The 27,820-nt window shown below is 45.4% G+C and overlaps 1 protein-coding gene across 1 annotated transcript in view; it reads right to left on the bottom strand.

Moving 5' to 3' along the window:
• Positions 1 to 27,820, bottom strand: part of CNTNAP2 (contactin associated protein 2) — a gene marked incomplete at its 5' end in the record, with an annotated part of 1,346,219 nt that overhangs the window by 191,465 nt on the left and 1,126,934 nt on the right. Inside the window, one exon of the mRNA XM_056106760.1 lies at positions 15,409 to 15,645. Within this exon, the coding sequence (XP_055962735.1) occupies positions 15,409 to 15,645 (237 nt within the window). The remainder of the gene's footprint in view (positions 1 to 15,408; positions 15,646 to 27,820) is intronic.

The raw sequence follows: 27,820 nt of genomic DNA, 5'->3' as shown, positions 1-27,820 counted from the left end.
GTGAAACTTAATCATGAACAATTTTGTAACTGTGTATCCCATAGCTATCCAATGAATAAATAAAAAATTAAACTATTTTTCAAAAATGCAAAGCTGGTTATGCTGCATGCATTGTGACAGGGAGCAAAGGATGGGACCATCTGGAAGGAAATGTTGGTACCTGCAGGGATTGCAGGGAGATGAGGCATGACTTTGGGTTTCCTTTTATTTATTTATTTTTTCTTTTTGGGTCACACCCGGCGATGCACAGGGGTTACTCCTGGCTCTGCACTCAGGAGTTACTCCTGGCGGTGCTCAGGGGACCATATGGGATGCTGGGAATCGAACCCAGGTCCGCCACGTGCAAGGCAAACAGCCTCCCTGCTGTGCTATTGCTCCAGCCCCTGGATTTCCTTTTAAAGCTAGACTTGATCCAACTCGCTGGGAAAGTAAAATTGGCCGCCTTAGTGGTAAACACACAGTCATTCCCACCAGTCCGAAAAGAGCAACCTGTTGGTCATCAAGTCTGAGCTCTGTTATAAATTACCACTTAGTGGTCATAAAGCCAAAAATTCTTAAGAGACCTCATATAATTTTATTTTTTATTTTGAAACTTTAATTTTATTTTAAAGTTCAGTTGTCTTTATTTTCGCCCCAGTCATACAATTTTACAACACCCATTCCTTAACCAGTGTACATTTTCGACCACCTTTAGTAAAAAACATAGGGATAAACTCATGTACAGTGTAGTCTATCTGGGAAGTTGTATCTTGACAGGGCTGCTCAAAAGAGAAACATAAGAGAGAATGTATTCTGACACACACACACACACACACACACACACACACACACACACACACACACAACTCCTGGGAAGGGGAAGGGAAGAAGCTAGGAGAATACAATTTTAGAAAATGAGGAAAATCCCTATGTTTAAGAAAGACATGCAGTTTTAGGTTGGCAGCAAAACTGAGAGAAAGGTACAAAGACTTCCCTGGTATTTCCTGCTCCAACACCCTCCATCCTCATCAACACCCTTGTTCCCAGCATACAACTGATGGTCACACCAACAAGTTAGAATCATCATGGGCCCACAGTTGACCATTAGGCTTCACTATCCGTGTTGCTCATCCTATGGGTTTAGACAAATGAATAATGACATTCTCCTCCAGATAACATCATCCAGAATAAACCTCACTACCCCAAAATTCCTCTGCTCCCTCTACTGATCCTTCCCTATCCCCTAACTTCTGGCTTCACTGAAGCTCTCCCTGACCCAATAGCTGTCCCTATTCTAAGATGTTTCTAGTCACAGTCATATCAAAATGAGCCTTTTCAAATAGACTTATTTTATGCAGTAATATACATTCTCTCTCCCTCCCTCCCTCCCTCCCTCCCTCCCTCCCTCCCTCCCTCCCTCCCTCCCTCCCTTCCTCCCTCCCTCTCTTCTTCACTCCCTCTTTTTTCTCCTTCCTCCCTCCCTCCCTCCCTCCCTCCTTCGTTTTTCTCCTTCCTCCCTCTCTCTTACTTTTCTCCCTTTCCCTCTCTTTCCCTCCCTCCCTCCCTCCCTCCCTCCCTCCTTCGTTTTTCTCCTTCCTCCCTCTCTCTTACTTTTCTCCCTTTCCCTCTCTTTCCCTCCCTCCCTCCCTCCCTCCCTCCCTCCCTCCTTCCCTCCCTCCCTCCCTCCTTTCCCTCCCTCTCTCCCTTCATTCCCTCCTCATTCCTTCCTTACTCCCTCCCTCCTTCCCTTCCCTTCCCTTCCCTTCCCTTCCCTTCCCTTCCCTTCCCTTCCCTTCCCTTCCCCTTCCTTCCTTCCTTCCTTCCTTCCTTCCTTCCTTCCTTCCTTCCTTCCTGTGACAAGTCAGACACAAAGAGTTAAGCCAATCTGTCACTGTCACTGTCACTGTCCTGTTGTTCATCGATTTGCTCAAGCGGGCCCAGTAACGTCTCCATTGTGACAATTGTTACTATGTTTGGCATATTGAATATGTCATGGGTAGCTTGCCAGACTTTGCCATAGGGCAAGATACTCTCGGTAGCTTGCTGGGCTCTCCGAGAGGAGAGGAGGAATCAAACTCGGGTCGGCCATGTTGGCCACTTGGAAGGCGAACGCCCTACCCGCTGTGCTATGGCTCCAGCCCAAGCCTATCTAAATCCTAAAATATTTTGTTCATTGTTAAATTTACAAAGCATTGGAGCTAGTATTTTTAAAATTAGAATATTTTTAAATGTTTGTTTTGATTAAAATAATATATTTTGAAGTCACTGATACTTTTATTTTCCCTTATCATGCTGAAAGTCTTAGGTTCTTGAATCTTTAGACTTGGGAGTCCTTTATGGCAAATGGTTTTAAGAGGGTTTTCGCCCCTTAAAATCCTGCCACAGAACAAGGTGGAACCCATATCCATCAGCCATGCTACCTCTTGACAGGACTTTAAAATAGCTCTACCATTAGAACCTGCAGAGGGTAGATCTCAGTTTGGGATTTATACAGCAACACAGTCATGTTTGTCTTGAACTTGACTCTGCCCCCTACATGTTATTTCAAGTCTAGTCTAATTTCTATGCTTTTGACATAGTAGGTATTCAGTAAGTACACCCTGTGTCACATCCCTGGGCTTGAACTCCAGAGAATACACAGTACCCTTCAAGTATACAATACTCTGTAGAGAAAGAAAGGAAGGAAGGAAAGAAGGAAGGAAGGAAGGAAGGAAGAAAAGAAGGAAGGAGGAAGGAAGGAGAAAAAGAGAGATGGAGCAAGAAAGGAGGGGAGGGAAGGGAATGAGACTGCATATTACGGAGTGAAAGAAATCTATTTGGAGTATACAGAAAAAAGATTAGTAATGGCCAAGCTATTTAGATCTTAATTACAGTAGAACACAGCGAGGTTAATTTTACTGTCAATCATTCATCTTCCTTGGGAATGCTAGAGAACTTTGTCATACTGAGCTCAACATTCCCTCTGTCATGTTCCTGATCTCAAGAGGACACTGGGACAATACTTTTAAAGGACCAAGCAAGGGCCAGCTCAGAGAGTACAGTTGAGCCTGATAATTTCTATTTCCTTAAGGTCTGGGCTAATCTGGAGGAAAAAAATATCCTTTATGTAAGTCAACTACTATTGTAATAGACCGCAATGGAGGGAGGTAAAATAATTGAATGAGTCCTGAGTCCGGATGATCTGAGAGACAGGCAGATTTATGGCATTTCAGAGATTGCTCAGAACCCTGCAGGCTTGATCGTTTAAGATGGGAAATTCGTCTGACCAAGTGGTGCTGAGAATGGGCCCGGCGGTGCAGTCACAGCTGCCTGTTGGCCATGAGGAGCAGCGTAGGTGGTAGAGGGAGAAACCTCAGGCAGGGCAGGGTAGTGGTCTGTGCCCTGCAGGCTGATGAAGTGCTGACGGGAGGTGGGTGTTGGGGAACAGATCTACCTGGAGAGGAGCCAAGCATCAGGAATGGAGAAGCAAAACGCTCTGGTCAGTTCATTAGGCTGAGTCCCTTTGGGGTCATGTAAGAACTGTATAGAGTTCAGCAGATCCTCTGCAGTTTATAGGCAGGAAGAGCTTCATGTCATGTTAGAAGCAGGGGGGAGGAGAGGCTGTCAGGAAACCTAGTTAACCTCATGGGTCATTGTCAACCTCACCTGCCCCAAATGTCACGATGGAGAGATAGTTCAACATAAATGGCGGGCTTTGACCAGGCACCTTCCACTTGGACTCCAGGCATGAGTCTGAATGGACTGCAACTTCCCTTTGATGCCTCACCCATGTTTCGGCAGAGGAGATGCCAGGTTATGACCCTGGAGAGGTACAGAGATAGACTGAAGAGCAGCAAGTCCAGTGAGGCACACAGGCGACAGGGTTCCAGCTACAGATCTCAGGTGTATACTGGGTCAAGAACTGAGAAGGGACAGGACCAGATCAATGTACACTGGAGCCAAGCAAGGGACAAGCCCAAGAACTTGTACTTGAGAGCAGGACAGCTTAAGGTCTGGATGAGGGACAACATGCATGGCGCAGGGAGACCTGCATTTTGGAGAGGGACCCATGACCTCCTCCTTAAAGTGTGTTATAAATGATCACTTCCTAGGCATCTGGAGTTTGGTATGCAAATCTTTCGTGTACTACACAAGGACCCACACATTCAAATACATGTTTGCAGTGATAATAGGTGCTGCTCTTTGAAAAAATTCACATTATTCAGAGTTTTGATTATTACTGTTGAAGAATACCATTCAACACATAAAGGGCAAAAGCAATTTGTTCTCCCAAAGATCCCCAACCTGGTGGGTACTTATCTCAAGTAAAGCAAGGTCCAAAACCTTCGTTCTCTCTTCTGTTTAGTGTCTAAAAGAGCTTGCGTTTACTTGCCAACTTTTCAGTCCCTTCGTCCCTTCTTTTTCTAAGCTTTTAAGCAGATTATATTGATGTTTTCATGATATTCTTAAGTTGCATCCTAAGGTCTGAAGATTTAAGACTTTCAGCATCAGAGAATAGATAACTTAAAAACCTGAGAGAAAAAAATATAGAGAATTTTATTCCTTTTTTTGGAAACTTCATCCAAAAGTAGAGAACATTCCTGTTCTAATTGGATAGGAAACAGAAGCTCATAAAAAGTATCTCCTTCTGATTAGCACCCAAGGATAACAGCGATAAGGGTCAGGAGGATTGCTCCATGGCTTGGAAGCCAGCCTCACATGCTGGGGGGAAAGGGCATCTGGAATGGAGAGGGGACCACTAAGTGAACGATGCTTGGAGGGCTTGCTCAGGATGGGAGATGTGTGTTGAAAGTATACTATGGACCAAACATGGCGGTCACTTACTACCTGTTTTGCAAGTGGGGTGGAATGGGGGTGGCAGAAGTGATACTGGGAACATTGGTGGTGGAAAATTTGCACTGGTGGAGGGATGGATACTTGATCATTGTATGAATGAAACGTAATCATGAAAGTTTATAAGTCTGTAGCTATCTCATGGTGATTCATTAAAAAATAAAAATAAAAAAGACAAAAAAATAAAAGTTTTTAAATAAACAACAATAAAATTTCAAAAACACTATTTCCTTCTGCTAGTGTCAAACTCTCCTCCGTCGTGGGATTAAGACTGGGAGGCATGGGGCTGGAGAGATAGTAGCACTGTCATCCCGTTGTTCATCGATTTGTTCGAGCAGGCCCAGTAACGTCTCCATTGTGAGACTTGTTGTTATTGTTTTTGGCATATTGAATACACCACTGGTAGCTTGCCAGACTCTGCAGTGTGGGCAGAATACTCTCAGTAGCTTGCCAGGCTCTCTGACAGGGGTGGAGGAATCAAACCCGGGTTACCTGGGTTGGCAGTATGCAAGGCAAACATCCTACCTGCTGTGCTATCCCTCCAGCGGAGAGATAGTACAGTGACTAAAGTATTTGCCTTGCACTCTGTCAATACAGATTTGATCCTCTACACCCCATATGGCCCCAAGCAAGCCAGAAATAATTCCTGAGCCCTGAGCACAGAACCAGGAATAACCCCTGAGCATTGCCAGGTGTGACCTGTAACCCCTTTCCCCCAAAATATACTGGGGAGGCAGCCCAAAGGGGAAGGGCCATTGCCACAGCTTAGTGTCCAAAAGTACTGAATTTCTAGGCACTTAAACTCCTAAGGTTCTCGTTCTTCTCTTCCCCATTTTTTTGGACAATGCATTTATTACCCCAAAGCCTCCCAGCCCACTCTGAAGACAGTCTTGGTTCTCTCTGCTCCATGTGCTGGGCCAGAGGCCATGGAGAAACAGGACGTGAACCATCTTTCCCATCTCTCTTGCCAGCCATGACATGCCAGCCCACCTGTGGGCCCCGTCTCACAGGTTTAGAATGGACCAGAGTCTCAATTGTCATTCCTGGTCTTATCAGTTCTGTCTCCTGATGGGCTTGTTTGAGGAAGAGACACACCACCACTATGGGGACCAAAGTGGCTCTGGACTGTGCGTAGGGAATTGCAAGCCACTTTCCCGAATGTGGTCCTCATTGTCCCCACTTGAATCTTCCAGAACCACTGCAGATTCCTCAGGGTCTCATATTTGAGACCCAGGAGAGACATTTGCTAATTCAGAATATGAGGACTATGACTATGATTAAGCAGAGCTGTCAGTTCCTGAGACTGCCATGGCATCTGAAGCAGCCCGGTGGCAAGGCCAGGCTTTCAGGCAATTGAAATGATGCCAGCCAGGCAACTGGCATTTAAGGCTTCTTGAGAAGGATGAAAGAACAACATGATTGAAAGTCACGGTCACGGTCACGGTCCTCCCGTTGTTCATCGATTTGCTCGAGCGGGCCCAGTAACGTCTCCATCATGAGACTTGTTGTAACTGTGTTTGGCATATTGAATACATCACGGGTAGCTTGCCAGGCTCTGCCGTGCGGGTGAGATACTCTCGGTAGCTTGCCGGGCTCTCCGAGAGGGGAGGAGGAATCGAACTCGGGTGGGCCATGTTGGCCGCTTGTAAGGCAAACGCCCTACCGCTGTGCTATTGCTCCAGCCCCATGATTGAAAGTAAAAACAAAAAAGCCAAACAAGAAGGGATGGAGAATGAAAAGGAACATCCGATTCGACCGAGTGGAACTGGCTCATTCTTTGGAAGTCTGTTTACATTTGTCTCTGTGAATTTTCAGAATGGAATGAAGAAGTAGGTACTCTGCATTTCCAAAGATGAGTCTCGGTGGAATTCAACAATTTGCTCAAGGTTATACAACCCCCAGTTGGATTAAAACCCCCATCTAATTCCATTATCCATAGTCTATGCAGGAGTGTGAGTTTGTTATAAACAGTATCCTCTACCACATTGAGAACACAGGTCCCAAGATGCTAGTCAATGCTTTGATGTTGTCTGAGAGGAGAATTGGCTGGACCACTGTGAGGCTGGTATGCTGAGGAGAGACTGTAAATAATGAAACACTCCATTATTGAGAAATCCACCCATCACACTCAGTCTCTGCCCTTCCACGCGGCCTTGCGATTTTGGCCCTGATCAGAGATACACAAACAAAGGAATGTTTGAGAAAAAAACCCACAACACTGTAACAGCCCCACTCCAACATCCCTGCTGCAAAAGGTTTCTAAGCATTAACAGATTTGTAGTTTTTTTTTTAAACTCCAGTCCCCAGTTGGCAGCTGAACATGAAAATTTTGATAGAAAAAAAAGTGCAGACAAGTGAATTAGGGGGTATTTTTGTGCCTCTTGATGATAAATTCTTACAAAACTTGGCTCCCTAAAGGGATCATAATGAAGGATTGTTTTCAGCAGCTTGGATGACAGCTAATTCACATCTACCGCTTTCATACACTCTAGACTTGCCTGTTTTTATCTGTAAGCCACGGAAATGCTTTGAAAATTTCAGTGTAGTCAGACTCAATGACACTCTCAAGGTGTCCAGGTACATTAGGTGTTTAATGAATGTTTGTTAAACAAATCAATCAATAAATACAGTTTATATGTAAATATGGAAAAAAATAAAATGAGTCTCTGTTCAGATCCTGTTTCCTATTTTTTCTTATGACAAATACAGCGTTCAGCTGGAGGACAGTGGACCCTGGTGAAGGAATTGGGGCCGGAACACCATGCATCTGAAACTCAATGATAAATATCTCTTTAATTTTGCAATTCATGGTGATTCAATAAAAAAAATTAAGAATGCAGCATTGACAGTGTGGATTTGTTTTTCTTTTTGGGTCACACCAGCAATGCACAAGGGTTACTCCTGGCTTATGCACTCAGAAATTACTCCTGGCAGTGCTCGGGGGACCATATGGGATGCTGGGAATCGAACCCAGGTTGGCCACGTGCAAGGCAAATGCCCTATCCGCTGTGCTATCGCTCCAGCCTCAACATTGTGGATTTTTAAAGTTATTTGGGGGGTTATTTGTGTTTACAACTGGCCATCATCAGGGCAAATGGGATTATGCCAGTTCTCACAAGACCATTCTGTGAGGAAGATGTGACCTAGGCATCCTGGAAGTGAAGTATGAACTTCAGACTTTTGAGCTCTCTCCTCTCTCTCTTTCTCTCTCTCTCTCTCTCTAGCCCTGAAGTATATATATTTTTCTTTTTAGTGAAGCAAGATAGTTTTTAATGGAGTGAAATTTACTTAGAAATATGTGAGGGGAGAGATAGAGGGAAAGTATGTATTCAAGAGAGAATGCAGACTTCTTCAGAGAAGAAAAAAGCAAAGATACACAGAGACAAACAAGAGAAATACATATTCAAGGGAGAACAGGGGCTTGAACAGCAAGTCCTAAAGTACATGAAAAAAATTTTTTAAGTAACATTGGTTGATAATATTATAAAAGTTTCAAGGATACATTCACACAAGCTGCATTATGCTCATCACCAGAAGTCTAGATTGTCTCTTGCCATTCAACTGGGCCTTTACAATCCACTTTACCCATCCCCTTTCCCCTTCCTTTTTGTTAACTACTATTTAGCTCCTTTGGGCTGGAGCGATAGCACAGTGGTAGGGCGTTTGCCTTGCACGCAGCCAACATGGCCGACCCGAGTTCGATTCCTCCGCCCCTCTCGGAGAGCCCGGCAAGCTCCCGAGAGTATCTCGCCCGCACGGCAGAGCCTGGCAAGCTCCCCGTGACGTATTCGATATGCCAGACACAGTAACAACAAAGTCTCCAATGGAGACGTTACTGGGCCTGCTCGAGCAAATCGATGAACAACGAGAGGACAGACAGACAGTATTTATCTCCTTTAATCTCAATGTTAGTTCTTTGTCTTGTTTGTTCATTTGTTTCCTCATCTACCAAAAAATGAAAAAGCATTTATCCTTCTGACTTAATTCCCTTGCCATTATATCCTGTAGGTCTACCTAGATGGTTGCAAATGGAAGGATTTCATTTTTCTTTTTAAATTGTTAAGTAATACTACTTAACTATTGTGTACAAATATATCTTATCCTCTTTATCTATCCATCCGTTGATGGGCCAATTAGATTGCTTTTAATTTAGGCTTTTGTGAATAATGTTGTGATGAACTTGCAGGCTTCATATAACTCTTATATTGAATGGCTTTTATTTATTTTTTGCTTTGGACAAATATTCAGAACTGGGGTGACTGGACTGTATGGTATTTCTATTTTGATGTTTGGGAGGAATCTCCATCTTTCTTTCTTTCTTTCATTCTTTCTTTCTTTCTTTCTTTCTTTCTTTCTTTCTTTCTTTCTTGGTCACACCCAGCAATGCTCCAGGGTCACTCCTAGCTCTGCACTCAGGAATTACTCCTGGCAGTGCTTGGGGGACCATATGGGATGCCGGGGATCGAACCCGGGATGGCTGCGTGCAAGGCAAACGCCCTACCTGCTGTGCTATCACTCCGGCCCATCCATGTTGCTTTCTAAGATGGCTGCTTTGATCTGTATCCCTACCAAAAATGTCTAAAGTTTCCCTTTCTTCTCATCTTACTTCTTTTTTTTTAAAAAAAAATTAATAACTAAGTGGTGTGAGGTGGTAATATTGTGCTTTTGATTTGCATTTGATTCTCTTAATAAGAAATGCCAAGCATCTTTTCATGTGCCTGATGCCCATCTTATGTCTTCTTTGGAACAGAGTTTATTCAGATTCTCTGTCCACTTTTTAATTGAGCTGTTTTTCTTTATCTTGCTGAATTTTATGAGTTCTTTGAGTTTATGGGTATTAATCTCTTGTCTGACATATAGTTTGCAAATATCTATTCCCACTCAATAGGTCCACTCTTCTTTTTTTCTTTTGGTTTTGGAGTGATCAATGGCAAAGCTTAGGGGTTACCCCTGGTTCAGTACTCAGGAATTACTACTGGTGGTGCTTGGGGGATCATATGTGGTTTTGGGGACTGGAGCTGCAAGGTTGACAACATACAAGACAAGTGCCGTGAGCTCTGTATTATCTCTCCAAACCACCTGTGATTTTTTGGGGAGCCTTATCCTCTCTTTCAGATCCTAGAGGTTGGAGGATTTCAGTGACGTGTGGCAACATCTCTCCCATCCTTGCCTTGATCCATACTGCCTTCCTCTCCAAACCTGCACATCTCTGTGTCCTATCCTTATAAGGACACTCTCACAAGATTTAGATTCTACTCTGATTCACTGTAAACATGACTTAATTATACCTTCAATAACCCTTTTCCCCAACCAAGTATACATGCGTTTGGAGAAAGGGATTCAACCTACTGCTGCACTGAGTTAAAATATTAAACAGCAATCACTGTAACTATTTTAGAGATATTACTTGCCTTTCTTAAAAACCCAGAAAAGACAAAGTATTAGTTTCTAATTGTGATGCTAGTTTTGATCAGAACTTTAAATGAGGCTGATACCCGTGAATTTTTCCAGTGTTTTGGGATTGGACTATCCAAGAAGAATAGGTTTTAAGCAGAGAAAAAATTACCATTTCTTTTTCACCAGGGAACTACCATTGGCTCTCTAGTATAGGTCCCCACCCAATCCAAGTATGGCAGACCCATACTAGCCTTCCCTATGGGCTGTGGTGCTGAGTTTCTCCAACAGATACCCATGGATTCAGCCACTGGATTGCCCAGGAATTCTGGCCTTGAGTGGAACTGTCTCTGTTGCCCACAATAGCTGCTACTTCGTGGTCTTCCTTAGCGTATGGGGAGCTGCAAGCTACACAGTCATCTGTGGACAGATGTTACGACAGGCTGTACAGTCAGCTATGGAGTTTCTCTAGAATTTGCTCCAGTCAGCACTCCTACTTGATTGGCAAGTAATCCTGGGAGAGCTCATGCTTTAACCAGAGATCAAATCTTTACAGATCGATCTTTTAAAATGCTGAGAACAGTTTATAGACCGGAATGATGGGACTATTTTTGATAGGAGCTAAGAGGAAGACAGAGGGAAGTCTCATTTGTATATGAAACCTACATGCAACACACACACACACACGTACTGCTGATAGGAACAGTCACTGTAAGCACATCATCGACATGACAAGACATTTGGAAAGCACCATGGAATCGAGCACTGGAAGCACGTGACACTGATTTACTATTGAACCACATATTTCCATGAAAAGGAAGGACACAGGAAAAGTAGGTCAGGATGTGGAGAGAAAAAGGCGGACAGGGAAAGAGGTAAAGATTGTTCTCCGTGGTGGGGAGAGAAGAGGGAGGAGAGATGGAGAAAAAGGGAGGAGAGACACAAAGGAGAGAGAGGAAGTTAGGATGGCAAGAGAAAGAGAGGGAAGAAGGAGGAGGAAGAGGAGGAAGAGGAAGAGGAGGATGAGATTGAGTAGTAGTAGGAGGAGGAAGAGAAGGAGGAGGAGGAGAAAGAGGGGGAGGCGGAGGGAGAGAGGGAGGAGGAGGAGGAAGAAGAGAAGGAGAAAGGATTATGTGAACGATTTGCCCCTACTCTTCTGGATAATCTCATCCCCTGCCCTGCCCTGCTCCCTGACCCCGACTCTGAGAGGTCCATGTCTGCTTGAGTCACTCACATGACTGAGTTTGATACTAGAATCTCAGGTTTTATTTTCATTCAATTTGGCTCCAACAAGGCAATCCTCCCCACAGTGCTCCTTCTTAGGCCAACCACTTCGAGGGCTTGTGCGAAGCTGTGCTCACTTAAAGATCTCAAGAGATGGATTTTCAAGGATTATCTAATTATCTGAAGATTTCTCCTGCAATGCTGCTCCGTTCTAAACAGTATGATTCAATGCTCTGATGATTTCTCAAGAATAATTAGATATTTCCTGCAGAGACAGCTGACCTGCGAATGCAGAGATTCCCAAACATCTTTGGCCTATCATCCCCTCTTTAGCATAATCACGCACTGATCATCTTCCTGGATATGCACCTTCTTTATCAAATAGGAAATGTTCGCCAATTGTAACCAACACAAATACTGACCCTCTGGATGGTTCCAGTGTCCATCCTACTGAATGGACCATACCCATTGGAAGTCTGTATCGCCCACTTTGAGAAATACTTTTTTAATGTCTGGGCCAAGAACCCTGATTTTTAATACCCTCCTTCTCCCAAAGGGGAAACCAGAAGAATTTAGATATGATATCATTGTGGTTTATCTATTGCCTCGAGCAGGCCCCAGTAACGTCTCCTTCATCCTAGCCCTGAGATTTTAAAAAGTGCCACATTCGAGGCTCTTTCAGGGTCAGGAGAATGAGACCCATCATTGTTACTGGTTTTTGGCATATTGGGAACGCCACGAGGAGTTTGCTAGACTCTGCCTTGTGGGCAGGATACTTTTGGTAGCCTGCCAGGTTCTCCAGTGTAAGAACTAGATAATAAGATTCCGGGAGCAGGGTTTTATAGTCTCTGGGTCTTGGCTGTTGATGGGATTACACGGCGCTGGGGGTGGGGTGGGGTGGGGGAGTGGGCAGTTGGTGGGTGTTATGCCTACATACTGGAAGATGGGGGACCTTACTGTCACTGTTCTCCAGTTGTTCATCGATTTGCTCGAGTGGGCCCAGTAACATCTCCATTGTGACACTTGTTACTGTGTTTGGCATATCGAATACATCACAGGTAGCTGGCCAGGCTTTGCCGTGCGGGTGAGATACACTTGGTCGCTTGCTGGGCTCTCTGAGAGGGGCGGAGAAACTGAACCTGGGTTGTCCAGGTCGACCACATGCAAGGTAAACACCCTACCCACTGTGCTATCGCTCCAACCCAGGGGTATAGCTCAGGGGTAGAGCATTTAACTGCCTGTTTACATACCAGGGTGATTATTATTGGAGGATTTGAAGAAAGACATCAGATATCAGAACCTACAAGCCCCTACAGTTAGTGGAGTTGAAGGCAAGGTTGTTTGGATTAATTAATAGTGGCTGGGGCTTCTCCCATCCACAGGACCAGGAAGAGCTGGTGGTGTAGGGAGCAATGGGGAGGAAGGGGACCGGGGCTTCTTGATGACCTTGATGATGTAAGCAGTAGCAGCATTAGGGTCTATGAGGGAGGGTCCTGTATTTGAGGGCCTGGTGGAGGGAATGTCCCATGTCCATAAGACTGGGGAAGAGCTCATTTTTCAATATCTGTAGGACTGTAGCACTGTCCTCCTGTTGTTCATCGATGTGCTCAAACGGGCACCAGTAACATCTCCCTTGTGAGACTTGTTGCTGTTTTTGGCATATCAAATATTGGGGAAAATATTGGGGAGCAGGCAGGATATTCTCTAGCTTGTCGGGCTCTCCAAGAGGGACAGAGGAATTGAACCTGGTTTGGCCGCATGCAAGGCAAAAAACACCCTACACACTGAGCTATCACTCCATCCCAATTGTTCAATATGCTGGAAGCAATTTTCCATATCACAGTGCAAGTGTCTTCTATCAAGGTGAAAGGAATTACTCTTTCTCGACCAGACTTTGAGGAGCTGGTCACATGACCTAGACATACAAGACCACCAGGGAGATGTGCTACAGGACTCAGAGTTCTGGTGAATGTCTAAGAAGGACAGCCCCTTTGCTAAGCCAGACCTTGCAGGAGAACTTTCCACAGTGGCTGCCTGCTTCCTCCCCTGCCTGCCCATCAGAAGCACTCACGGATCCTCTCTGAGACAGGATGGTTCTTCTCCGGACTCAGAAGATGCCCACTGATGCCTTTCGGATACATTCAGTTTTGAATTTTAGTATTTTTTCAGTTAGAAATGGAGTCACATGGTAACTCATCCAGCCACACAGATATTAAGAGCACATTTTAGTGCCTTTTGGGTAATCCCTTTGGCACAAAGTCAAAGGCAACACCCACTTCATTTATCTTAATCTCAAACACAGGCTAAGCCGATGGGCACCTCCTCTTGCTTTTCTATTTGTGACAACTGCCAATTAACCCCAGAGGTTCGGTAGGCGTTACAGTGGTTAACCTAACTTACCCCAAATACGGGACTCATGCTTTTCTTTGAATTGGTCCTTATGTGGGGGAATCTCTCAGGCATTCGTGCTCACTTTGATTGCAGTCAGACATCCCTTTGGCAAGGGAATGACTGCATTAATTTAGCATCAAGCACAATGAAGGCCATTGCGAGACTGTCATTTCTACAAGCACAAAATTAATGTGTCCTGCACACCCGTCCCATTGTGTGGTGCGGGGAAGCCACGGAGTCATGTTGTTCTGAGCAGAAAAAGTGCTGTAATTGCACTGTGAACGTGTGCTGGTATCATCCAGCCATGCTAGGGCTTTCTCCTTTGTTGTCATCTCAGGCTCGTTCTTCAAACCCTGCCTGACCTAATTTGTATGCTCATATTACAGTGCTGCCAGACAGCAGCCTGGATGTACAGGGAATGTTATGGAACAATTCCTCCTTCTGTGTGGCATCTTGTGTGAATAATGCCAGCACAAACAACTCTCCCTGTATTCAGAAGAGTATGAATAGGCTACTTATGGAAAGCTTCTTATTAAGAGATGCCCCAACCATTTACAGGAAACTTTATCCAAAGGCGACACATTTATTTAGAAAGAGAAGAGTGATTTAAGTGGATTGCAACTGTAGCTTAGGAAAAGGGCCAGTTCAGCCTCTCCATCCTTCTTGTTTATACGGCAAAAATCCAGCCCCACTGAGTGAATTACTTCTCCTGCAGAATCCCTGGCCCAGTCCTCACATGCACACCTGCTGGGTGCTTGTCCGTTTGCCAATTGGCTCTGCACAGTGTATAAGGGATGAAAGGGATCCCCACCCCCCAAGATTGAAAGGGGGTGCAGACAGCCTAGCTTGAGATTCCTGCAGCTAGCTGAGGCTGGGGTGCATTCACGGAGACAGCCTGTATGAGAATAACGCTAAGAATATCATGATCATAAATGGCCAAAGGTCTTTCTTTTATTTGGGGGCCGTTCTCCCAAGCAGTGGTCTGGAAGTCTGGGGTCATACAGTGCTCAGGCCTCACAGTGCCAGAGACCACCTGGGCCATACCCAGAAGCACTTGGTTGTCTCCAAAGGATGCTCAAGGGACTATCTGAATTCTGGCTACTGAAGCTGGGTTGACTAAGGCCTGAAGCCCTGGACTATCTCTCCGGCCCCAACGACACACTTTGGGAGTCCAGAGAGAGTCCAACAGCCGTGATGGACAGTGAGATCCCTGGCAACCAGAGCCAACGTATGTCCCACTCTGTCCGTTGGGTATAGTGGGGTTCACCCCTGTGGCTCCCGTGAAGAGAGAGGACCAGCGAGGGTTCTCTTCAGAGGCCAGTACCTTGAGCACTCACCCCTGAGGAAGGACATGCTCCTCCAAGCCCTGCAGAACGTAGCCACATGTACGGGGGAAGCCCTCCACCACCCGCACCCCATTCTCTTGTCTCCATCAACGGCTCACCTTTGGGCAAGGTGTGGGAGCTTCCCCTCCTAGCTAGGAGAATTCTGAACATGGAATTCCCCTCCTCCAGAACACCATAAGCATGTGCACGAGTCGCTAATATGATGACGTGGGCCTGGCCCGGCTGGAACCCACGGCCTTACCTTTGTTGCAAAACGTCCCATCGTAAGCCGTGTGGGAGCAGTCGCAGGAATAACCGTGGTATTTCTCGATGCATTTGCCTCCATTCTCACAGTTGGCCCCGTAGCTGGTGCAGTGACCCGAGCAGCCGGACTTGAAGCCGGACGTGACCTTGGCCCTCTCCTCCAGGTCCAGCGTGACCCCATTCATACGCAGGGAGCGGATGCAGCCCAGAAAGCCCTGCTGGCCGCCAGCGCCACCTGGAACGAGAGAACATGGGGTCTCAGAGCCTCTGTCATCAGGCCTGCTAATGTTTTTTTTTTCTTTTCTGTTGTCTGGACCACACCTGGTGGGGTTTGGGTACTTCTAATTCTGGGCTCAGTGGTCACTCCTGGTGGGGCTCAGGAAACCAGGGATGCTGGGGTCAGTCACATGCAAAGCAAGTGTCTTATCTCGCTGGACCACAGGCCTCGGGCCTTGAACGAGAGCAGGATAAGAGGCAGCCAAGCACGGACACTTCCCCATCAGGCCTAAACAAAGTTGAAGCCCTGCCCCGCCCCCGCAAGCTCTAATGCCTAATTAAAAGAGGCCATTTTCTGAGAAGCAATTTTGGTGATAGAAATAAAATGTTTGGAGATAGGCAAACTCACATAAGCTGTTTTGGAAGTCTAATCTGCTTGCCTATAGAAAAGAAGTTTATAGGAATTTCTCGGGTTCTTCATTCTTTAATCTCACAGCATTCAGTACCGGGGCATTATCTGCTGAGAGGCCTTTGAAAAGGCATGAATACATTAGCATAGTTAACAAGTCAATTAGGAGGAAGGCATAAATCCATTTGAAATGTGATTGCAAGCCCCGGTTCTTGTCTGGAGCAAGGCTGTGCTTTGAAGTTCACATTAAGGGGTCCTGGGGCTCAGTGTCTGGGAGCTGGGCTAGGGATTGATCACCCCCCTCCCCCCAAGTCAGCTCTTACTAGGCCAGGCTCCGTTCCACTGTCTCGGTCTGAACGTTATTGTCAGGCATAGCCTGCAAAGACCAAGATGATGGCAATGTTCTCCGTAAGTTACAGTTAGACAGAGCATGAAAATTTTACAAATATTCCTGACAAATTTCATGGAAGGAGTCACTGGGGCACTATACCCCAGGGGGCTCTAGTTGTGTCTGTAATAACCTAAGTTGTAATTTGTCTCAAACAGCTGACATGCCTGGAGAAAAGGTACAGGGGCTAAGGTGTTTGTCTTGTCCAGTCCTTGTTTTCTTCCCAGCACCACATCTGCCAGGGTGGGACGTTCCTGAACATTCCCCAGGCCCCACCTCCCCACCAAAATAACCAGCGGATATGAAAGGAACACCTGGTTCCGATACATGTCTGTATCTTAGAGTAAAAGCTTTTCAGGAAATTAGCACTACTCTGTAGCACTGTCCTCCCGTTGTTCATTGATTTGCTCTAGCGGGCCCAGCAACGTCTCCATTGTGAGACTTGTTGTTCCTGTGTTTGGCATATCGAATACGTCACGGGTAACTTGCCAGGCTTTGCTGTGCGGGCGAGATACTCTAGGTAGCTTGCCGGCCTCTCCGAGAGGGGTGGAGAAATCGAACCTGGGTCGGCCAGGTCGGCCGTGTGCAAGGCAAACGCCCTACCCGCTGTGCTATCGCTCCACAGCTCAGGAAATTAAATAAAATTAACAGTTCAATTTATTTAAAAAATTTGACTGTGATTTATAGAGAAAATGTACTACTACTAAAACAAAATTTCCTGTTTCATGGGGGGCTATAGAGTTCTATATGATCTATTTGTTCTTGGGGGCTAATGACCCTTATACAGATAATTTTCCCAGTTCCCAGAGCATTCTGGCAAGGTAGCACATGTACCCGTCATACAGAAGAGGAAGCTGAGCTTCAGAGAGGTAAAGAAACTTGTTCAAGAACTCACAGAACCCAAGTGGTGGAGCTGTACTAGAGTCACCTTAATCTTTAGCTTCTGGCTTAAACTCAGTTCTGTGGTCATAACCCACACATAGCAGAATTCTGAGGACAGGTGTCCCTCAGATGCACATGTTGCTGGGGTTAGGGGTCTCTTATATGCACATGTAGCTGAGATCCAGGTCTGGACGTCTTTGAAACAGAGTCGTCAGTACAACTGCTGGGAGGTGAGTGAGATTGGTTGGTTGCAAATGGGGACTAACCCATCACTTACTCTTCACTCTTGAGGAAAGGGTACAACCCAGTGGATGGACACTCAGACAGGTCGGTGGGTTGAAGTCCCAGATATGAACGCATGCCCTTTCCCGGAGAGTCCTGGCCTTCATGTGGTTAACACACTCCTGTTAGAGTGGAAACTTGCTGCTCCCTCACTTTCTTGTCACAGCCCCGAAAGGTGACTTTCCAGAGGTAATTTATGAAAAATAAAACACTGGAATTGAGGGCTGATTGGGGGAGTCCTTAGCCTTTGGATCGATGGGGGAGTTATTAAAAATGATTTGAAAGATGCCCCATTTAGCAATCTGTTCATCAGCCCGACTTCACACATACCTCTGAGAATCTGGGCCTTGGCTATGATTTGGAAGAATTTCAATCCATTAGTCACTCTTTGTGTGTCAAAAATTTCAATTTGGCTGCTATTATTTGGGGACTTTGGCTTTTGTTCTCGCAACATAGGCTTTCCAAAGAGTCTTTTGTTAAATAAATACCTAACTACTTAAATGTTCATCAATAGTTAATTAAGACAATTATGTCTTATAAAAATAGGCTGAAATTAAATTTTTTTCACTTTTAGTTATCTTCCTATCCTTTCTTACAAATTACAATTGTAATAGTTTTTGATTTTGATTTGCAATTATAATAGCTTTTCATAGTGGAAGCCATAAACATTCGGATAAGCAAAAAGGGAAAGAGTAAAGCTACTCGGAACGACATTTACTTTAAGCAAATGGCCTTTTCTACTTTTATATATGAACACACATATGTGTAAAAAATCTTAAGGAAGAAATAGGACCATGAAATACACATTGTTTTAAAATTTGCTCTCTGCACATGATATATCACAGCACCTGTAAGCAATAAATGTCCCATGGAACATCTTTCTTTTGGGAGTAGGGGCACACCTGAAGGTGCTCTGGGGTTACTCCTGGTTCTGCACTCAGAAATCACTGCTGGAGGGGTTCAAAGGAACACATGGGATATTGGGAATCAAACCTACGTCAGTCACATGCAAGGCAAACACCCTACCCACTGCACTATCCCTTGGGCACTACCACTAGAACATTTTGCTGGACATCCCCTACTGTCCCGTTGTGTGGATGTCCTGTACTTTAGTTCTCCTTCCTACTGTTGGGACAAGAGCAGACTCTTGGGGTCAAAACCAGAAGCGTTTACAGAAACTCCAGTCACCTGTGAACTCTGAGTGAGTTTACTGAAAGAAGAAGAGAAGGCAGAGAAACAGGAGCAGACAGTCAGGGCCAGACGACTGGGGGAGACCGTAGGGTGTGAGCTCTTGCTGCATTCTCTAACAAAAGGGCAAAAAAAAATGAAAATGGGGGTGGGTGGTAGGTGGTCTTTTTTGGAAAACTCAGCCCCTTTCCATGGAAGGGGGTGTCCACCCTTTTCTACCATTTTATGGCCAACTAGTAACTCATGGTGGTCTTAGGGTGGAGAAGGTGAGGGGAGAGATTGTCCTGAGCCTCTAGATGAGGTCTATAAATTTCACTGTTGGCTCCCTGACTTTATTGTGGGTAAAGGAGTTGGGGCTCCAGCTCCCTGGAAGACTCTGGCGACCCCGTGGGCAGTATCTGTGCTGAAGACAGGGGGCTCGGGGCCTCTCCACGCCTTGATACTTGCTTCCTGGGGTCAGCAGGACAGGATGTCTCTGCCCATGGGGCTGTTTTCTGTCCCTGTCACTACTACCATGGGGCTTTTGAATTTATTCCGGTTTCTGTCTTGGGGGCTAATCCTACCTCTGCAAAAACCTTTGGACACTTGTTCAATTATTTTACTGAGAATGGATGTTTTGAAAGTCCATGGCTCAAAAAGGGCATGTGACTTTTGAGGCGGTAGAGATCTACTTTCCCTGAGAAGAGTTGGATCAATCTGCACTTCCACAAGAGACTGGGAAGGTTCTCACCTTCTCCATACCATTTTTATTTATTTATATAAAAAATTTTATTACTGAGTCACTTTGAGATAGACCCTTACAAAGCTGTTTATGATTAGGTTTCAGTCATACGATGTTCCAACACCCATCTATCCACTAGTGTACACTTCCCAGAACCAGTATCCCCAGGTTCCCTCCCATCCATCACTTCCCCTCCCTCACAGTCTGCCTCTATGGCAGGCATTTTTATCCTCTCTCTCTCTCTCTCTCTCTCTCTCTCTATCTCTCTCTCTCTCCCTCTCCACACACACCAGTTTTAATACTAGTAGGATCCTCTTGATTTTATAGGCTAGAGGGGAAATAGAGTTCACTGTTTTAATTCACATTGTTCAAATATTGACTTGAAGGTTTCTAAAATATTTTTCCTGTTATTAATTTTTGTTTCTCCATTTTGTTCCACCCCCATGTGGGAGGTAGGATAGGAAGTAGAAATATTATTGGCAGATAAGAGTATTTCTGACTTAAATTTATGTTACTGATTTGACACAACTCTATCCTCTGGTCTTTGTCTCTTAACTTGTATCCGATGTTTCTCACTATGAATGGCTGAGACTTTTTAATAATCACATTCATTTATCTTATTTGCATGATTTCTGCCTTTGACTTTAGGCTGATCAGGACTGTCTCAAACCTGAAATAATACAATCATTCAAATATATTTTCTTCTGGAGCTTTTATGACTTTATTTCTCTTAATGTATTAATCTTGAATCAATCTGCATATACTTTAATTTGGAAATGATTCATATTTAATGGGTCTCAGCAAGGGTTGCGAGTTTGACAGAGACATTTTTAAAGGAGGTTTTAGTAAATGTTTGCATGGCAAAGAGATGGAGATTCAAAAAGAGGGTCAATTGGCAAAGCAAATAAATCTAGATTAGATCATATTTTTATTACGTTAGGAAGGTAAACATTTAGATAGAACGCATGTACCAAATTATTCTCCATGTAGCCCTCGTTCAAAAAGGGGCACGAGGGGGTGAATTTTTCTTCCTCTCTGAGCTCTGTGTGAGCTCTGCATTTATCAACCTTCCTTTCTGCATTTGGGCTGTTCCATCGCTCCCTCCTGCTTGGGACTGTTAACTGTCGGGGGTGAAGCCGTGTGGCATACATCAAGTCACTTGGCCTCTTTCTATCAGGTTTCCAACTGTAAAAAAGGGAGGGTGCCACCGCGGATGTCTCAGGATGAAGGAATGATGATTTTCCTTCCAGTTCCAAGTCACTCTAGGCTGGATTTACCATCTCCTGCAGTGTGTGTGTGTTTCCCTGTATTCTTGATACAGGTCCGAGTCTCAAGCAGGAGTGAAACCCCATGGAACCCAGGTAATGCTGAACTTTGAGACCTTAGACTGTACTATGGGACTGGGGAGCAGAGATCCTCTGAGTGCTTCCCCCAGTCTCTGGTGACCCAGGGGTCACACCTATAAGCCACACGCTGCCGACACCAGATAATCTCCTTATCGACCACCTTCCAGAACTCACAGTTGCTCCTCCCAGACGAGAGTATAAAATGAGGCCCCCATAACCATGCTACTGGATTCTGGGCCAAGCTGTTCTCACTTGGGGTGCCCCAGAAGGGGGCGCGTGAGAGTCCTCCCTGCCCCAAGGGACCCAGCCCCAGCAGCCAACCTCCACTACCCAACCGCTGCCATGCTCCAGGCCGCTTTCCGGAACATGCAGCTGCTTTGTGGCTGCGTGACACATTATAAGACACTTCCTACCCATTTTCCATAATTACCACACCATCCTTGTTTGATGGAGTTCAGACAGTAGGCAACAAATCATAGAGAAATATCTATATCTATATCTATTTCTATATCTATATCTATCTATATATATGCGCCTCTTGGAGAGCCTGGTAAGCTGCCGAGAGTATCCCGCATGGCAGAGTCTGGCAAGCTCCCTGTGGCATATTCAATATGCCAAATACAGTAACAACAACAGGTCTCATTCCCCTGACCCTGAAAGAGCCTCCAATCATTGAGAAAGACGAGTATGGAGAGGCTGCTAAAATCTCAGGGTTGGGACGAATAGAGATATTACTGGTACCCACTCGAGTAAATCAAAGAACAAGGGGATGACAGCGATGACAGTGATAATTCTCAATTTATCCTTCATTTCCTTCTCTCTTCTGTTTCATTTCTAAACCACGACTCTGACCTTCCTCCCGCTTACCTGATGGTCATCTAATTTGTATTTGTTGCGTTCACTACATAGAGTTTTGTACTCTCTCCTTTTCAATTTATGAAGCAGATCCGTTGAATGCCATTTCTTTCTCTCTAAAGGAACACTAAATAAATAATGCTCCTTTTTACTTAGCTGACCCCTGATTTATTCGATGGGTCAGTGAGCTGCAAAGTACTTTTACTGATCTAGTCGATATGAAGAAACTTTTTTTTGTCCTGAAACTGGTCATTTTCTTTTATGCTAAAGCTGTTATAATCATTGGAACCAGGGATAATTATTGAAGTTCAACACATGTGCTCTACCGAAATCTTTCTTGGTGACAAATGTTATAAGTTTAAATTGTAGGTCTGTGAGCAAAACTGCTACTTAACCTTCACTAATTAAAAAAATCAACACACTGTCATTGGTGAGAGCCCCCTGCCATGCGAGGGCTCCACGAACATTAGTCAGACCTGGGATAATTATCCAAGGTGAGATGTGGGCTACGTCTGCAAATCAATTTTCATGTGAAATGTTATCCAGGTACTGCAATTAAAGATTAATTATGAAAATGGTCTAACAACCCATAATGATCACTCCAATAATTAAACGCCAAAAGACTGAGGCAAAAATAATCGGGCATCAAATTAAACAAAAAGGGCAAAAGTAAAGATTAGGAGAAGTTGTTTTTTTAAAAAAAATGCACCATCTTGGAGCTTGGAACTCCATCACTTTCTAAGGAGCTAAGCTGGGTTCCAGGAAACCTCTGCCCGGAGAGACTCATCCACCGCTGAAAGGAATCCCAGCAAAACTCATATACGTGAAATCAAATTTATGCAGATGACACTACTGATTTTATGCCTATTTCAAGTTAAGGCTCTGAGCCAGGCCTTGTCAAATCCAGAGAACGGTGAAACAAGACACACAAGGCTATGCCCGTTAGTTCTTATATTCTCACCAAGGGAGAGGGCAAGAGCTGAACACTCAGGGGCGAGGTCGCGGGGTCACAAGCGAGAGAGGGGTGGTGCAGGCTGCCAGACAGACCCTCCACGGAGAACGTGACAGGAAGAGCAACCCGGGGTGTCTGTCTGCGAGCAACTCTGGTCCAGAGGTAAGAGGGGTTTCTGCCTTACAGTTGAAGGAGCACTGAACAGCGCCCCGTCCCCGAATTCGTATACTGAAGCCACGGAAAACTAATGTGGCTCTGCAGGAGACTGGATCCTTATTTTTATTTATTTTTGTTTTGGGGGAGGCACATACGGCAGTGCTCAGGACTTACTCTGGGTTCTGTGCTCAGGGCTTGCTCCTGACTCTGTGCTCAGGGCTTACTCCTGACTGCATTTGTACGTGGTACTGGGGATTGAACCTGGGTCAGCGCATGCAAGCAAGCGCCCTACTGCTATACTTTGGCTCTGGCTTACGACTGGGTCTTCAAAGAGAGAGTTAAGACTGAGGACTTAAGGTCAGACTCCTGACCTCCTATCCTTTCCCTGTCAGAAGAGAGAGCCTGTCCAGGTCGGTGTCTGTCACTGCAGGGAGGTCAGGGGGGTCTGAGGTGGTGGAAAGGGGGTGGCCATCTTCAGGCTGCAAGAGAGGCCCCAGGAGAAACAGGCCTGGCTAATACCCTGCTCTGGGACCCCAAGCCCCCAGAATGGATAAAGATATTTCTGTTTGGGTTGAGTCAGTCAGTCTGGTTTTTAATTAAGTACTTTAAAAAAAATTTTTTTTAAGGGGAAAACATTTGTTGGTGCTCAGTGCTTTCTTCTGACTCTATGCTCAGTGATCACTTCTTGTGGCTTGGGGGTTCATATGTGGTGCTGGGACTCATAACCAGGTCAGTTCTCATCCAAGCAAGAGCCCTACCTGCTGTTTTATCTCTCTAGCTCTCTTGGTATTTTTTGAAAGACAATGTGAGCAGACTAGGGCATTGAGTACGAGGTTAGCATCAAACTTGGGCTGGCTCACCATGGCTGGGGCTTGATTATGAAGCTGCACTGTATTTTTAGAAAGTATAGGCTTTTTCACTGTCCTCCCATTGTTCATCGATTTGCTCGAGTGGGGCCAGTAATGTCTCCATTTTGAGACTTGTTGTTACTATGCATATTGAATACATCACAGGTAGCTTGCTAGGCTTTGCCGTGCAGGCGAGATATTCTCAGCAGCTTGCCAGGCTCTCCGAGAGGAATTGAACCCGGCTCGGCCGGGCTGGCTGCGTGCAAGGCAAACGCCCTACTACTGTGCTATAGGATTGTAGGGTGGAGGGTGTGTGTGTGTGTGTGTGTGTGTGTGTGTGTGTGTGTGTGTTCTCTCTTGACGCTGATGGGACTGTGATTGTACTGGGGGTTCTGTGTGCTGTGACTTGAATGGCACAAGAGGTTGGTAGGATGAAACTGGAGGATCTCATACTAAGTGAAGTCCTAAGGACAAGTCATTCACCTTCAGGCAAAGCCCCTTCCTTTGAAGCCTTGAGGATGAATGAGGCTGAGAAGGATGCTCAGATTTTGGATCCAGAGATACAGATGCCCAGACTGACTCTCCAGAAGAAGAGGAAATATTTCTTTTATGCATCGTCCAAAATCCTATTTTCCCATCTGGTATAAAAGCTTAACCCTGCAGCTCTGAAACCCAAGGAGTTTTGGGGAGGTGGGCAGTTGACCACCTCTCTCTAAATATCTCCTTGAGAACACCATTGCCATGAGGTTCATGGGCTCAAGTCCTTCAAGGAAGTGGAGACGGGGAGAGAATCAAGTACGGATCCAGCTAGATCCCAATCTTCAAGCATTAACAGCAACTGGGAAAGGCCAGTGCAAAAGCACATTCCAGATAAGTCAGATTGGAACTCCTTTCCGTTGCGTCTTGCATTCCCTTCCCTTCCCCCTTCCCTTTTCTTCCCTTCCTTTCATTTGGTGATGCCACACAGTCTGTGGTGCTCAGGGTTTACTACTGACTCTGCACTCAGGGATCACTCCTGGTGGGCTCAGGGACCCATATGAGGGTCGGGGATTGAACCCAGGTCCTTTTTGTATTGGGGCCACACCCAGCAGTGAATTTTAAATGAATGATGTCAGGAGGCCAATCACAAGAGGTGGCTATTTCATTTGGTCATTTTCAAAACAGATGATTCAATGCAACATGGAAACTCTTTTAAATGAGAGAGGACGAAGTGAGAGAACAGACTCGGCAGATAAAGGTCTGCCACTCCATGTCTCAGTGATGGCAGAAGGCGGAAGCCTCAGTCTGAGGGGGAGGGCAGGTTTCCTGAAATGGTCTCTTTTCTCAGGTGACAACAGTAGAAAATGCATGTGATCATCTTAGGGCTAGGATAAATGACACAGTGGACTAGGATGTGTGTATGCAGAGAGTAACATAAACAGACCTGAAACACACAGACTGAGTAGAAGGGTAAAAACAGAAGGAGATCTGCTGCATGAGGACACTTATATTTACTGTAATACACAAAACGCAATGATACAAATTTTCCAGAACACTCATCTAACGTGTGGACCCATGTATAGTGAGTAGGATATGTATTAAAGGAGAAAACAGGTTGTTAGGTTGCTTATTCTCTTTTCCTTCAAAGGTGACTGGCCTAAATAAAAAAATAATTTATCTCTTAAGAGAAATAATTTACAATTATCACTATCACATCACTATCACTATCCTCCCGTTCATCGATTTGCTTGAGCGGGCCCAGTAACATCTCCATTGGAGGCTTTGTTGTTACTGTATTTGGCATATCGAATACATCACGGGGAGCTTGCCAGGCTCTGCTGTGAGGGCGAGATATTCTCGGTAGCTTGCTGGGCTCTCTGAGAGGGGCGGAGGAATCAAACTCAGGTTGGCCATGTTGGCTGCGTGCAAGGCAAACTCCCTACCGCTGTAGTTTGGACTTCCTTCTTTTCTTTTTTTTTCTATTTTTGAGGTATAGCTTACTGTGCTCAGGGGTTACTCCTGGATCTGTGCTCAGGTAACACTCATGGTAGTGCTCCAGGGACTATATGGGATGGCCACATACAAGGCAAAGGCTCTAATCACTGCACTATTGTGGGAAGCTGAATTCTTTCTGAAGATTTCTGAGGCAGCCCACAGTCTTCCTAAATTCTAATTTTTTCTTTAAGTTCCTCTCAAGAACAGCTTTTGCTCTAGTCCATGGCTGGCTTGCCACAGATTTACACAAGTTCCAGCCACTTGCTTCCAACAGTCTGCTGGCCTCTTTTTGGCTTCCACCTCTAGCTCCCTGACCAAATCCCGGGCTGGCCAGCGGGTCCCAGGCTGAGGCCCCAGGAGAATGCTGTCCCCTCATAGCCTTGCCACTGTGGGTTCCATGGCCAGTTCTCCAACCCCCGGGATGAGTTGGCAATAGAAGATTGTGGCTCAGTCTCACCTGGTATTGCTCAGGGTGAGATAGTGACCGCAAGCGTGTCTGCTATTGTCCACCCCCTAAACAACTCAACACTGTGACTGTGGAGGGCAGAGGCCCAGATATAGCCGGCATTGGAGGGGCAAGTGGCCATGTGGGTTAGGTGGCATTGCTAGCCCGACCCAGGCCCATTGTATGCTGACAACTTTTGCTGGGTCAAAAGCAAGCGAATGTTTCCCATATTTCTCACCCAAATCCCAGAGTGCTTTTTTCCTCCTAGGTCACTTTTCATTTTGAAATTTATTTGTTATTTTTGTACTAAACCAGCATTGTAGCTGGATTCTCATTACTTTACAAAGACCCATGTTAACCCCCTCTCTGTGGCAAATTCTAATTATATTTGCCATGTGGAGTGAGGAGTGCTGTGACCGCTCTTGGTTTTTCTGGTTCCTTTGAAAGAGAAGATGTGAGCTGGCCTCAATGACACCGGTAGAGGCTGAAGAGCTCTTTGTTTGAGACCCCTGGGGGCGCAAAGGCCACAGCACCATTGAACAAACTGAGTATGAACTGCAAGGATGAAATTACAATGGGATTTTTTTAAATAAATAGATGTTTCTTTTACAGCATATTTGATATACAAAAATATATTAATTGGAGGGCCAAAATGACAGTACAAGGAGTAGGGCACTTATCTTGCATACAAATAACCTGGGTTCAATCCCCAGTATCCCCATATGGTTTTCCGAGCACACCAAGAGTGACCCCTGAATGTAGAGCCAGAAGTAACCCCTGGGCATTTCCAGGTGTACAACCCCTCCCCCAATGTGTTAATTGACGATGTTTTGGGTAATATTTCTGGCTGATAGAAATTAAGTCTGGGGAAGTCAACAGTGACCTGGATATTTTTGAGCTATGGAATAGATAGGGGTTGGCATCCCTCACCCCCTTTGAAGAGATGAGCCACACAATAAGCAATGGCAACACCAGGACAGATGGCACCTAACCTGAAGTTTTGAATAGGCATAAGTTTTTGCTTCCCCAAAACAGGACTTGCAACTTCTGGTAAGCTCTCTGTTGAATGATCATGGTCACGGTCCTCCCATTGTTCATCAATTTGCTCGAGCGGGCCCAGTAACATCTCCATTGCGAGACTTGTTGTTACTGTGTTTGGCATATTGACTACGTCACGGGTAGCTTGCCAGGCTTTGCTGTGCTGGCGAGATACTCTCGGTAACTTGCCGGGCTCTCTGAGAGGGACGGAGGAATTGAACCCAGCTCGGCCAGGCCAGCTGTGAGCAAGACAAACGCCCTATCGCTCCAGCCCTGTTGAATAACTTGCTCAAATGAGGAACTGCCATATGCGTCTGGCCAATCATGAGGGGTCACTATGCCCTCCTTGGAAACACCACAAACTGTTACTGGGAACTATCGTCTAACTGCTGACCACTGTTGCCTGACCACTGTTGCCATAGTGCTTGCTTAACTTTGAACCCTATGTAAACCACCTGTGATTTGGAGTCAGGGTCCTTGTCAAGACTCCACTGCATTGGATGAGACTTGGACGCTAGCTCGAGCTGGCAATAAAGTTCCTTTTCCTTTGCATTATTGTGTGCGGATTTGGTCTCTCTGCGACTGGGGATCTGAAACTTGGGCATAATACTTTGTTGTTTAAAAGTCAACTATATGCGGGCTCCATTAAGCTTTAGGTCAGAGTGCTTCCCACCCTAGAACCTGGATAGAGCTCAGGCCATTCTGCCACA

This window comes from Sorex fumeus, unplaced genomic scaffold (assembly GCF_029834395.1).
Source record: "Sorex fumeus unplaced genomic scaffold, SorFum_2.1 ptg000143l, whole genome shotgun sequence".
Taxonomy (NCBI): domain Eukaryota; kingdom Metazoa; phylum Chordata; class Mammalia; order Eulipotyphla; family Soricidae; genus Sorex; species Sorex fumeus.
The sequence above is the reverse complement of the archived record's forward strand: the minus strand, read 5'-3'. Positions and strand labels throughout refer to the sequence as shown.